Source organism: Pecten maximus, chromosome 14, assembly GCF_902652985.1.
Source record: "Pecten maximus chromosome 14, xPecMax1.1, whole genome shotgun sequence".
Classification (NCBI taxonomy): Eukaryota; Metazoa; Mollusca; class Bivalvia; order Pectinida; family Pectinidae; genus Pecten; species Pecten maximus.
The window spans coordinates 37571295-37585808 of NC_047028.1; the positions used below are offsets into that span (position 1 = coordinate 37571295).

At 34.7% G+C, this 14514-nt stretch overlaps 1 protein-coding gene across 1 annotated transcript in view; it reads left to right on the forward strand.

Moving 5' to 3' along the window:
• LOC117341906 (protein unc-93 homolog A-like) overlaps window positions 1-14514 on the forward strand; it is a 68544-nt gene that overhangs the window by 40022 nt on the left and 14008 nt on the right. Inside the window, exon 2 of the mRNA XM_033903766.1 lies at window positions 5685-5818. Coding sequence (XP_033759657.1) covers window positions 5685-5818 — 134 coding nt within the window. The remainder of the gene's footprint in view (window positions 1-5684; window positions 5819-14514) is intronic.

The window sequence follows — 14514 nt, forward strand, 5'->3', positions numbered from 1 at the left end:
AGCGATTTTTTATCACAAACACAAAAATATCAATTTCATCAGTAAGTTGATAAAGAAATTCCTTGTAAACACACTGATACGCAAGCATGGGTGAGCAATCCAACTCGGTTCCCGGTTTGTTGAAATGCATGGTGTCTTGAATGAATAAATGTCATGCTGAATTTTCAAAATCATTATAAATAATATTTGCATACGCACAAAGTTCAGGGAAAGACCAATAATTGAATCTGACAGTGATTAGATTAATATTCAGCTGTGACGTTCGACTTCGCGGTGTCGTCTTCGAATATTTGCGCGGAGTCATTTAAACAATTGTTCTATCAATAAAACAACAAGCTAAATGATTGTCATACTACAAATTAATTTTGTAAAACTGTCAGATTCACAAATAAAGCAAAATAGACATATGTCGTACATCTAAAACAGATAATAAGCTTTCCTTCATTACGAGCTATATTTTGTCGCGTAGTGATTCGGCTCTCAGAATTTTGTTATACGTGTGTATACTGTAGGTTGGTGGAATTGAACTCCGTGCATAATTAGGTAGCACACCACAGTAAGACAGCCTGGCCATGGCAATTTTTTTGTTAAGCAAATAACTCCTGTATTATGATATGCAAAAAAAAATGAAAAAATAAATGTACACTATAATTGGTATATTCAGTATGAAGTAGTACATACAGGCTTCACATTTATTAAAACAAAAATCAATAAATTGGTTCCGGATTTTAAATATCCGGATTTTCCGAACGTGTGTTTACACAGGAAATTTAGTTTTGCCTACAGCGCAAAATGGAAGCCCACAGAAAAGGTAAGATAGCGGAAAAACTTAATTTACAACATATGTCCAAACAAGATTAATTCTGTCTTTGGGATAGAGATATTTCATTTTAAATAGGTTTCAGAAAAAAAATTGTGTAGAGAATTGTGCCATTTTGGGTCAAATATCATAATATTTTGCAATTTTTGAGAATTTTTTAAGCTGTTACCATGGTATTCACAGCTCTAAAAATCACAGAAAATATCAGTTTACTTATCCTTCAGAGCTCTATTAAAATTGCAAATGTTGCACAGATTTCAAATATATATACTTTATTAGAGGTTATATGTAAGGTTAACTGGCAATGTTTACATATCTAAAACATGTGCCATATTTTTCAGAATTTGGCATTTTTACTGTACACTGCTACCTTAGTAGCGAGGTAAATGTGTTGTGAGATACATGTAAAATGTTCCACAACAGGTGACGGTTGTTAAACATGTTTATCTAGCTTTCATTAGTTAATTTTAAAATTTACAAAAGACACCATGCAGCTTTAGATGAACACGATAATCAACCTCTTTACTGGGGATACTTCATTGAAAACCGTACATATTTTTCGGGGTGAATCGAACACATGAAGGCTGGTCTGATCAGAGACATGTATATCACGTGGCACGTCTCTGCTCTGATGGAACACTGGTAGCACACTTGCGGTCCACATTGACAGCCTGGGTTAGGTTACCCGACCGGACATGAAAAGGTATATATGTGGTCATATGGACAACCCCGTGAAGTTTTCCCGGAAACTACGGTTTCCTCCGAAAGTAGGACTCCTTGCACGTTTCAATCCGGGCCAACAAGCTAAGATTAATATAATTATAAGTTGATATAACTTGTTTAGTAATTGCTGTACAATAAATAAAGTTTACAGAACACATATTTCTGGATATACTTAAGTACAGTGTAGAAAAAATCTTTACATAGAGATAGGCGCGTTAGTACTATGCTGAGCGCTGTATTACATGTACTTTGCTCTAGGCAAGATTAATTAATGTTGGTGATTAGTTCAAGTCTACACAATATTATTACTCATCTACAGAATTGGTTATGCCTTATTTTCATTTAACGATAGCCTTAATGTAATATTTGGTTCGCTATAGCCGGCTATATATTGGGATATATATAATTACAAAAAGGCACAATCGAGTATGGAATGCACTAATCCATGAAATCAGATAATTTTCACTCGAAGTGGCAAAATATTTTAAATGCAATAGTAGATGATATAGGGCTGACATAATCGTATTCTTTCCAAAAATCTCTTTTTTGAAACGACTGAAAATATATTATTGTACATAAGTTGTTTTTGCTTGATACAAAAAACAATGATCGATAGGATTCCATTGCATAATAACACATTGAATTTATCAACAACAACAAAATATATATTTTGAACTTTCAAACAAGATCACTTGGCACGTACAAAAATCTGCACTGACTTGTACAGTGTATGTACAGAGGTCACAATTCGGCTATCGATCGATCTTGCTAGCTCCGACACTATACCGAATGAGCTTAGGAGAAATTCTACCCAGTCGAGGCTGACAAAGGCTTCTGCCTCTTACACACTCCCTCCCTCGTCTGAGCTTAAATGGATATTTCCCACAAGTTAGCATTTTCGTTTTATTTTTATTTCTGTTTGATGTTTTTAACACATTCATAAGTATCTACTTTTGTTCTTTTTGAAATCATATACAATTAACGCGGTTCTGATTATGTCATAAGACTGCGTTGTAGTAGCCGAACTGTATGAAATGTTGCAGTTGCCGAACTGTATGAAATGTTGTAGTTGCCGAACTGTATGAAATATTGGTGTACATTATAGTTGTATTAGCCGAACTGTATGAAATATTGGTGAACATTATAGTTGTATTAGCCGAACTGTATGAAATATTGGTGAACATTATAGTTGTATTAGCCGAACTGTATGAAATATTGGTGAACATTATAGTTGTATTAGCCGAACTGTATGAAATATTGGTGAACATTATAGTTGTATTAGCCGAACTTTATGACATATTGGTGTACATTATAGTTGTATTAGCCGAGCTGTTTGAAACATTGAATTTGGTGTACGTTATAATTGTATTAGCCGAGCTGTTTGAAACATTGGTGTACATAATAGTTGTATTAGCCGAACTGTATGAAATATTGGTGAACATTATAAAATATGGGCTTAAAACTAACGAAACGATGACTTTGCGACCCCAACAGAAACTATAAATGAACAGCTACACATTTGTATTTTTACCAAATATTTTACATACAAATCTATGATCCAAGAGTCGTAAGTTCCGGATTCCCGACTGCTCTTTATTTAGACAGCCTATTTTCATATTGGCCAAAGTGACCGCAAGAAGTTAAAGATGGTTGTTTTGTATGTTTTCTTTCACTTGTCTAAATCGACCACAGGGAAAATGTGTTTATGCTGACAAAAGTTTGAATAGCAATTAGATAATAAAACATATTATCATTCTCGCTACGTTATGAAGATCATATATAATAATGCATATTTCATAACGATGATCTGTATTTTAATCAGACTGTTTAAATAGTCATTAGAAAGAGATCATACAAGGTACAGACAAAACAAGATATTTTGCTTCTTTTGTGGAACATCCCTTAAAGAGAGTAGCTCCCTAATCGAGCCGGTGGAAGGCGCCTACGTCTTAAACAAATACCAGTATGTCATTCTATCCATCTCTAGGGGAGAGCTTCCTCCTGGTTTTATAGTTTTAACACCGAGGCTTGTTAGAACCAGACTAAGATAAATTGTCAATATTTCTTGCGTCCATACATGGCCACCATTGTAACAGTGGTCATTACTTTTTCCATTGTCTAGGGATCGAACTGTGCACCTCTTTATTCTGTCATACTTAATACGTCTGGTTTTCAACGTTACGCTGTTAAGAGAGTTTTCTCCGGTCAAGTTGATAGCATTTACGTCATTGGTATCATTAACATGTTCAAGTCGATTTGCCGACATAGACACATGTATAGATGACAAACAGCATTAATATTGACTATGATATTAGAATAGCTGGACCGAATGGTCATCGCCTCATGGGCGACAAAACTTCATATCTGTGTGCATCATTTCATTTCTAAGTTGTTTAAGGCCCACAGAGAGACCTTCGGTTTTGCCGATTGCCGCCAGATTTGACCCGGAATACAATCGAAAACATAATAGGTCCTAACGGAAGACAAACATATCTATAATTTCACATTATGATGGTTTATAGGGATAGAGTAGCTCAAGGTCAAGGTCGCTGTTGCTAAAATAGAAACAATATCAACTGTTAATTACATCATTTAGAGCGACACAGTAACATTCTGAAATATTACTGATGATAAGCTGTGATATCATTATCGGTTGGTTTAAAAATACCCTAAGAGCTAGGTTAATGACGCTGTTTCCATAAATAGAACAGAAGGCTAACCTTGCCGGAACCCCACATTGCCATGATAAGCATATATGGGCTTATTAGATTTCCGTGGACATCGTTCAAGGTTAAAGGGGCGTTCCTTCGTTTGAATAAAGTTTAGGTCGTCAAAATTGAACTTAATGGGAAATATGCATTTTTTTAAAGTAGAAAAAGTTACAATCTTTACATTAATACGGCAGTTTTACTCTCAAGATAAACCAAAGTTCTTCGAGTTTTAAGTCCTGAAAATTCTTAATTTGACCCGAAGTATCACTAATTACCCCCAAAGACATACGGTACTTGTATACGATACGCGTTTTTCTTGTACATTTCGGTGTTTATTTCATTACATGTAGACACAAACACTCATATAATCATTGTTCGGACATAGATTTATCAATAGAAATTGTGCATGTTTCTGATGTCCGAACGAAGGGAGGCCCCTTTAATATGTGAACAATCACATTTTACTTTTTTTGAAACATATCACCCTTATTAGCTGACTTAGTTAAACATAATGTCCTTATAATAAAAATATTCTTTAACATCAAGTCAAAAGGTTATAAGAGGAATCAAACCGTATAGTAGATTATAGGATGTACAGGTACAACTAAATTCAATATAAAAACAAATGGGTTTGTAACATCTCGATTTCTCTTCAACGAAAAACCTTTTCTGCTTGTGACTAAAACAAATATCATAGATAATGCGCTGTCTTTGATATTCATTTATCTCATTACTGGTGTTATGTATGCACAATGTCATACAATTTAAACAAAACTTCGATTAAAAGATTCTACATTTGCACAGCCTCTTGCAGTCTAGTTCATTCATATGGGACACTATTTTACAACTTTTATTACACATTTTTTATCCCCATTTGATATCTTGTTTTATAGAAATTTATTTTTGTCATGACAGGTTTCTTTTGTCCCCTTATTTGTGTCACAGAATCGTTCCTTGTATTGCTTTCGTCCCTGTTAATTGTTGATAGGATTATGCCCCTCATAAGATATCGGGTGTCAAATGATGTGGACCTGCCCCGTTTACATTGGATTTTTAGACTTGGAAACTTGATTAATAACATTATATTCCTGGCTCGAGATTGGGATCATCAAAGACTTTTCCCAAAAGTGCCACCACCATTCCTGGTACTATCAACTAAAGTCGATGTGCAGTCTATTCTCGACTTTCTATGGAAGCCCATATGCGTTTTTATGTTTCAGTTTAGAGCAATCTCAACTTTCTATGGAAGCTCATTTGTGTATTTTTTACAGGGTTGGACAATTTCGACTTTCTATGGAAGCTCATTTGTGTATTAATATTTCAGTTAAGGGCAATTTCGACTCTCTATGGAAGCCCATTTGCATATTAATGTTTCAGGTTTGGACAATTTCGACTTTCTATGGAAGCTCATTTGTGTATTAATGTTTCAGGTTTGGACAATTTCGACGTTTTATGGAAGCTCATGTGTGCCTACATGGTATTGGGATTTCTTGGATTTTGCCTTATTTTCTTCTGCTTGGATAGAATTGGTGCCAAAGTTGACCCAGAGAAGACAATCTTCGGGGTAAGTGGTTTCCTACATGTGTATGTGTCGGTAATACGTGTGAGATTCAAATTTAGGTCACTGCTACTTTCTTCTTGCATATTGAAGTTACGTCAAACTCAAAATACAGCAATGTATGATTATTGATATTCCCGCGTTGCTAATAAATTCCCCATACACATTTGAGTTTTAGAAAAAACATTTATGATAACATGTATGCTTGTTGTAAATGTTAATTGATCTGTACGTTAAAGCTAAACTTTTAATTCACCATCAAGATGGAATTTGCGCATGAGCAGTCGACATATACAAAGTATTCGACGTGTTTATACAGCAGTACGTCTGGGTTATTCCAATGTTCCCTATTAAGAGAAAATCGCGTCCTTGACCTTAGCCAGACTATTTTATCGTTAAAACACGTTGTGGGTACGTTTCCTTCCGTGTTACGAGTTATTGAACAACTTTAGCTATATGGGAGGCCGACATCTAAGGTTTGGCTAAACCTCGATTGATTTTTTTTCTCTAAAGGATCAAACAACTTTTGCAAATTAATCAGCCGGCAAGAACCAGAGTTTGGTGAATATAAATAGGTTTGTTCGGGGTGTAGATGCTGTTTTGAGGACGGCTCGGCATGTAAACAATCGGGGGTGTAAACCGAGTCAGTGATTAGGCGCGAAGATGATGAGTTCCCGATAAGCTCTTGTGAAATGTATTTATCTCAAAAATGTCTCCTTGTAAGGCAATTTATACAAAAGAATATATATAAATGTATATGAAATAGGTACATTTTTGTATATATTTAGATTGCTTCTGTGTATAATATAGAAATCTCAATTAGACGAATAATGAAATTGTTCAGTATATGATAGAGCATGTCCGAAATATAGTTTTAGGTGATCTTGTCTGAAAGAGCCAGTGTATACAATACACTGACCAAAAACAACAACAACAACAAAAACAAAACAAACAAACAAAAAAAAAGGGGGGGGGGGGGGGGGGGGGGGGGGGGGGGGGGGAGGGGGAGAGGGGGGATGAAAAAAAAGATATATATGATATACATATATCTGAATGTAATCTTTACATGTTTACATCCACATTGATTGTTTAGCAGCTCCATTCAGTCCGTATACCTTGATATTTCCTTTTGATCAATTTTTATTTATTTTTTACATCGGTCATCCTTTGTGAAAAAAGAAAAAAAAAAGAAAAACAATCTCGCGATTTAGTCATTCTGTTATACACATGACCCTAATTATAGTTACGTAGGCGTTCCCGGGAGAATATCAAAACGAGATTTTGCCTTTGGTGCATAATGCATATTCTCATTTTTCTATAAAATAACATTAGTATAAGCGTTACATCGCATTTATGACTATATGGGGATCATAAAAATTAAGTTTTGACGAATTTCATTGCACCTCTTACTCAAAATCACGTCACCTGATTCTGAGCATGAAATGTAGATATATATCTAGCAATTCCGATATGCGTAAAAACTATTTTTCCCATACACATATTGTACAATTTCAACTGGTATTCTGTCTTTTTAACATTGATTTCAGCATCACTATTGTCAATTTCAGACTGTAATAAGTTGGATAATTAGAACTGGTTACACGTGACACACAAAACAATTTGTGACTCATTATATCGACAACATAATGTATTTAGCGGTAATTCTAGTCTAAAGCTTTTCGCGCTAAAAGCCTTTCACTAACTCAGTATTACGTTAACTACAATTTATATATATTTTTCAATAGCAAATACTGTGGGCGGAAAATTCATCCTTGCGTTAATTGTTTTAATTTTGATATGCACTAAAATTTCAGTGTGTCAATTTAAATACGGTTACTGTTTGAAATAATCTCGATACACGTCTGAAATCTTCATTAATTAACAAACTTCGATCACCAGGAATTCAATAAAAACATTTTGCTGAAGATTATATTGTCTAGTTACCAATCAACACTTGATAGTATGTTATGGCCGAGTAGTTAAGGTGTCCCGACACTTTATCACTAGCCGTCCATCTCTGGGTTGCGAGATCGAAACCCACGCGGAGCAGTTGCCAGGTACTGACCGTAGGTCGGTGGTTTTTCTCCGGGTACTCCGACTTTCCTACACCTCCAAAACCAGGCACGTCTTTTAATGACCCTGGCTGTTAATAGGACGCTAAACAAAATAAACCAAATGTTAATAAAGTACACATATAGGATAAGTGTGGTTCCAAGTAAAGATTAATATGAGGTATTTCCGGTTATCAGTGTTTCCGAAATACCTCATAGTTTTACCCGCCCGTCCATTAGGAGTTGTGACCGTTTCCTATCTTGACGTCTATCAACAAGAATATATGTTTACTTTTTTCTGAATTGCCAAAAATGAAAATGGATGGGCTGAATGATGGAGTTATTGTTCTCAGATTGACACCACGTACAAGGCAAATGACAATAGACTTTGTCATAAAAATTGATCCCGTGTATTGTGTTTTATTACAATACTTGCTCCAGTAGACGTTTCCATGCTGTTTGTTTAGAGATGCTATATCGGCCGGTCCGTAATGTCGGTTTTGTCACACGTGGCTCTGAGAGAGAGTGCTGAGCGAACACCATTATCGGCTATTGGTGTTTACAACATGGCCGCCATCTATCAGAGACGTCCCTAAATACATTAGTGTAGGATCCATACGCCTTTACAGGCATAACGGTGGAATCTCCATAGCGGACCCTTTCATCATAATTTCATATGGAAATGAAGTTATTTTAGGAAAAATGCTAGACATTTGCGTCTATTATGTTGTAACTCCAAACTCGTGTTTGACAGCCGACTTATGCCATATTTTGAAAACTAATATATCGATTAGTTATCAGGCAGAAAGCAAGACTACCGCTGAACCTCGCCGTAGAGTATTCCTCGTCTGTTTAAAAGCAATGTTATCAATGTTCGTGTATAGGATCAAACAGACTACATCTGCAATGTGTGTAGACTATATATACAATGTGTAGACTATATATACAATGTGTGTAGACTATATATACAATGTGTGTAGACTATATATACAATGTATAGACTATATATACAATGTGTGTAGACTATATATACAATGTGTGTAGACTATATATACAATGTGTGTAGACTATATATACAATGTGTGTAGACTATATATACAATATGTGTAGACAATATATACAATGTGTGTAGACTATATATACAATGTGTAGACTATATACACAATGTGTGTAGAATATATACAATGTATGTAGACTATATATAATGTGTGTAGACTATATATACAATGTGTGTAGACTATATATACAATGTGTGTAGACTATATATACAATGTATGTAGACTATATATACAATGTGTGTAGACTATATATACAATGTGTGTAGACTATATACAATGTGTGTAGACTATATACAATGTATGTAGACTATATATAATGTGTGTAGACTATATACACAATGTGTGTAGACAATATATACAATGTGTGTAGCCTATATATAATGTGTGTAGACTATATATACAATGTGTGTAGACTATATACAATGTATGTAGACTATATATACAATGTGTGTATACTATATATACAATGTGTAGACTATATATACAATGTGTGTAGACTATATATACAATGTGTGTAGACTATATACAATGTATGTAGACTATATATAATGTGTGTATACTATATATACAATGTGTAGACTATATACACAATGTGTGTAGACTATATATACAATGTGTGTAGACTATATATACAATGTGTGTAGACTATATATATAATGTGTGTAGAATATATATGGTGTGTGTAGACTATATATACAATGTGTGTAGACTATATATACAATGTGTGTAGACTATATATAATGTGTGTAGACTATATATACAATGTGTGTAGACTATATACAATGTATGTAGACTATATATACAATGTGTGTAGACTATATATACAATGTGTGTAGACTATATATACAATGTGTGTAGACTATATATATAATGTGTGTAGACTATATATACAATGTGTAGACTATATATACAATGTGTGTAGACTATATATACAATGTGTGTAGACTATATATACAATGTATGTAGACTATATATACAATGTGTGTAGACTATATACAATGTGTGTAGACTATATATACAATATGTGTAGACTATATATACAAAGTGTAGACTATATATACAATGTGTGTAGACTATATACAATGTGTGTAGACTATATATACAATGTGTGTAGACTATATATACAAAGTGTAGACTATATATACAATGTGTATAGACTATATATACAATGTGTGTAGACTATATATACAATGTGTCTAGACGATGTATACAATGTGTAGATTATATATACCATGTGTAGACTATATATACAATATGTGTAGACTATATATACAATGTGTGTAGACTATATATACAATGTGTGTAGACTATATATACAATGTGTAGACTATATATACAATGTGTGTAGACTATATATACAATGTGTAGACTATATATACAATGTGTGTAGACTATATATACAATGTGTGTAGACTATATATACAATGTGTGTAGACTATATATACAATGTGTGTAGACTATATATACAATGTGTGTAGACTATATATACCATGTGTGTAGACTATATATACAATGTGTGTAGACTATATATACCATGTGTAGACGATATATACAATGTGTGTAGACTATATATGTACTTAGATTCTTCCATAGTTAAGAAAATTAGGAGCCAGAAAACATCTTTGATAAAAACGCGAATAGTGCTTTTACATAATGCTGCGTACGCACGTCTAGAGAAACAAAACAATATGGCAGATGTTGACGAAAGTAAGAGCAACGTAAAAAGGATATAGATCTTAAAAATGGACAAACATAAACGAATTTCTCCGCAACACAATTTCAGCCGACCTGGTGAAACTGAAACTTCCCCCCTCGTTGGAGCTCACGAGTGTTACCACCAGCTGAACTCAGGCTGTAGTGTAATAGCCCATTAATGTGTTGCATGGTGTAAAAATCTGATTAATAACAAATAAAGCAATGCATTGATATTCTCAAATCAAAAATACCTGGAAAGATTATAAAGTTCTTACAGCAGCTCATATACGTTATCGTTTAAATAATAAAATAAAATTTAAAAGAGTAAAAAAAAAATGTATACAAAACTGAATGAATTATCTCAAGTTACATCTTATTGATACGAAGTTAGAGATGATTTCAGTTATTATGTATTTTGTTGAGTATAAAACCTACGGGATTATCGATCAAAACCTCACCATTATGGCGACATCGTAATTCTCTAAACACGTCCTACCTGTTATCGTTAAATATAAATCGTTATACTTTAACACAACCAATCATCATAATGTAATTGTGTAATCTATTTCTTCATAGTGTAGTTTGGTACGCGATGATTAGTGTGCGTAAAATGAACAAAAGAGTTATTATTTTTTTTGTTTTTATAAGTTGTGGTCCGTGTAGTTGATCTTAGGTCTGTTTCGCGTTAAGTAGTAGAGATCGATCAGCCTACCGCCCTGGTAATTAATTATATCTTACAAGCACCAAGTGCGATTAATTATTCGTCCCCTGCCGTTTGAAAAACGGGGGGGACTATAGGTTTACCCTCCGTCCGTCCGTCCGTCCGTCCGGCCGTCTGTCCGTCTGTCTGTCTGTCACGCAATAGTTGTCCGGACAACTCCTTCTAAAGTACTACTCCGATTTTAATGAAACTTGGTATACATGATCAATATAACATGTAGTTGTGCATCCCACATTTTTTTTCTTCTAAAAACCAATTTTCAAAATGGCCGCCGACTTCTCATTGGTTGAGACTTGTCCGGACAACTCCTCCTAAAGTACTACTCCAATTTTAACGAAACTTGGTATACATGATCAGTATAACATGTAGTTGTGCATCCCACATTTTTTTTTCAAAAATTCATTTTTCAAAATGGCTGCCGGCTTCTCATTGGTTGAGACTTGTCCGGACAACTCCTCCTAAAGTACTACTCCGATTTTAACGAAACGTGGTATACATGATCAGTATAACATGTAGTTGTGCATCCCAATTTTTTTTTCAAAAATTCATTTTTCAAAATGGCTGCCGGCTTCTCATTGGTTGAGGCTTGTCCGGACAACTCCTCCTAAAGTACTACTCCGATTTTAATGAAACTTGGTATACATGATCAGTACAACATGTAGTTGTGCATCCCACATTTATTTTTCAAAAATTCATTTTTTCAAAATGGCCCCCGGCTTCTCATTGGTTGAGGCGTGTCCGGACAATCCTAAAGTACTACTCCGATTTTAATGAAACTTGGTATACGTGATCAGTATAACACGTAGTTTAAAAAATGGGAAATAGATAGTTGCACACCTGGGTCAGGCAGGGGACTTTGTATTGCTGTTGCAATACTATCCATCCTTGTTGCTATTATAAACTTAAGTTACCCTGGTTGATAATTGATTAAGTATATACTTGAATATGTCTCTATGTCATGGAACCAGAACCGTAACAAAAAAAAAAAAAAAAAAAAAAAAGCAAAAAAACAAACAACAAAAAAAAAAAAAAAAAAACCTAGTGTAAAACGAAGCCGTTGATGACGAGAGTACACTTCGATATTTTGTCTTTTGGCTCCATAACATAAAAATATATTCAAATTTAAATTTCTATCAACTGTACCTACTCCATGTTAAGATCCACTTTGATGGACTCTTTTTCTCTTCGGAATTAATACGCCATGTATCAGCCAATTAAAAGCAACGTTAGAAACGGCGACACCATTTTTTATGCATCCGGAACTCCTCGTTTTTCCCCCCAAAATACACAAGTACATCCAAGCCGAGGATGATCCGAATGCATTTTTACGTTATGTGGTGGAATGTCGTGATTCCTGAAAAAAATTCCAGCAATGGGTGACGTCAAATTTGGCCGAAGGAATTTTTTAACATTTAAAAAAGTATCCATGCCCAACTATATAACCTAAATACTTTCGAGTAGCTTAAATTTGTATAAGAAACAGTATTCCGCTAACTCTCGCTTTAATTTTAGTACTGACGATCATTGTAAATCTGTATGGAAGGTGTTGGATCTCCGACAAAATTAAATAATATATTGTAAATATTTTATATTTTTTTGTATTGCTGGGCTTATCGCCCCGTGAGCAACCAGGGTCATTTTGAGCAGGGCCTTCATGTAGTAGTTGGTAACTACCTCACTGAACAACATACGGGAGGCCCGTCGCATTCCAACCAGAGCAATTAAGGTAAAGTGTTTTGCCCAAGAGCACAACCATGACATCACAGACTGGTCCGTTTCTCAGCTTCCCAAGAAACACAAACTGACACGGGTAGAGAGATTCGAACCATGCCCCTGAGGTTATATGGCCGGCGCTCTAACCGACTGATCTTATTTTATTATATAATACCAAAAGTTATATGCTTTGTGGTATTACCGCCTTAAAAAGTTGTCGCTCCACTATCGTTTAAACTAGAAATGAATAATGCTATCGTGCTCCGCTTATAGGTTCTTAGCTTTCAATTAGTTTCAGGTCACTGAAGTCACTTTTAATTACGTTTGTTAATTAGGCTATTTGTTTACCATTTGCGAAATTGTATACATCTCTGTGACAAGCTGTACTGCACATGTGGACTGACAGCGGTGTAGTGTATTCAGGAAGCGTTCAATTGTTGTTTCTCTCGCAATACTGTTGACTATCCGAACGACTTAAGATTCAAGCGGTAAGCTATGGGGACTTCGTAACGTAACGTAACGCAACGTAACGCAACGTAACGTAACGTAACGTAACGTAACGCAACGTAACGCAACGCGGTCCTTAGAAAACAAAAGAACCACGTGGTATCGAGTCAGTTACAGTATACGGCTTAATTCATCATTTGAAAATAATCTTTATATAACATTTCTAATTTCATACCGGACGTGTCATCACTGCTGCACCTCGTAACAGTTTCTGAGTAAAACATAATTTATTTACTAAATCTCTCTCCTCTCGATCGTTTCTTCACGTATGGGCACATTAAATATTAAACTCTGTGAACGCCACGCGCTGGTTCAGGATTCTTTAAAAAGCGTACAAATGTGCAACACAATAAGTCGTTTTCATTTTTTAACGAGTTTCTCATCCATTCTCTATTCCACGGGTTACCATAGCATCAACAGGCGCGCATATGTAAACCCTTGCTTGACTTTTTTGTTTTTGTTTATTTGTTATTATTTTCGCTTCCTAAACTTTCTAATTACTATTTACACTACTATTGAATCATGGTTATGGCATTTTAGTGACATTGTTTTCTTAATTTAATGGAGAATGGATTTTGATAAACCCCAAACAGGTTTATAGTAATCTTGTACGTATACATCCGTTCCTCCGTTATGATATAATGTTTACTTATCCATGATGGCTTATAAGGGCCATTTTTACTTCTTTTTTTTATTATTATTTTCTTACATGTCGAAAAAGGGCCCTTTAACTTTACTGAAAGGCAGTTTTTCGACCCGAATAACAAACGGATTTTTAGGAAATAATACGTCGCTTTTTTTGCCTTTTTCATCACCAATACACACTGTTTCGCATTTTGGAGGTGAAACAAGTACTGTTTTATTAAAGTTAAACGGCGTTATTCGTAATCAGCCAACATTCTGTCACGTTCTGTAAACACCCAATATACCATGCAGATATACACTACTTCATCTGCC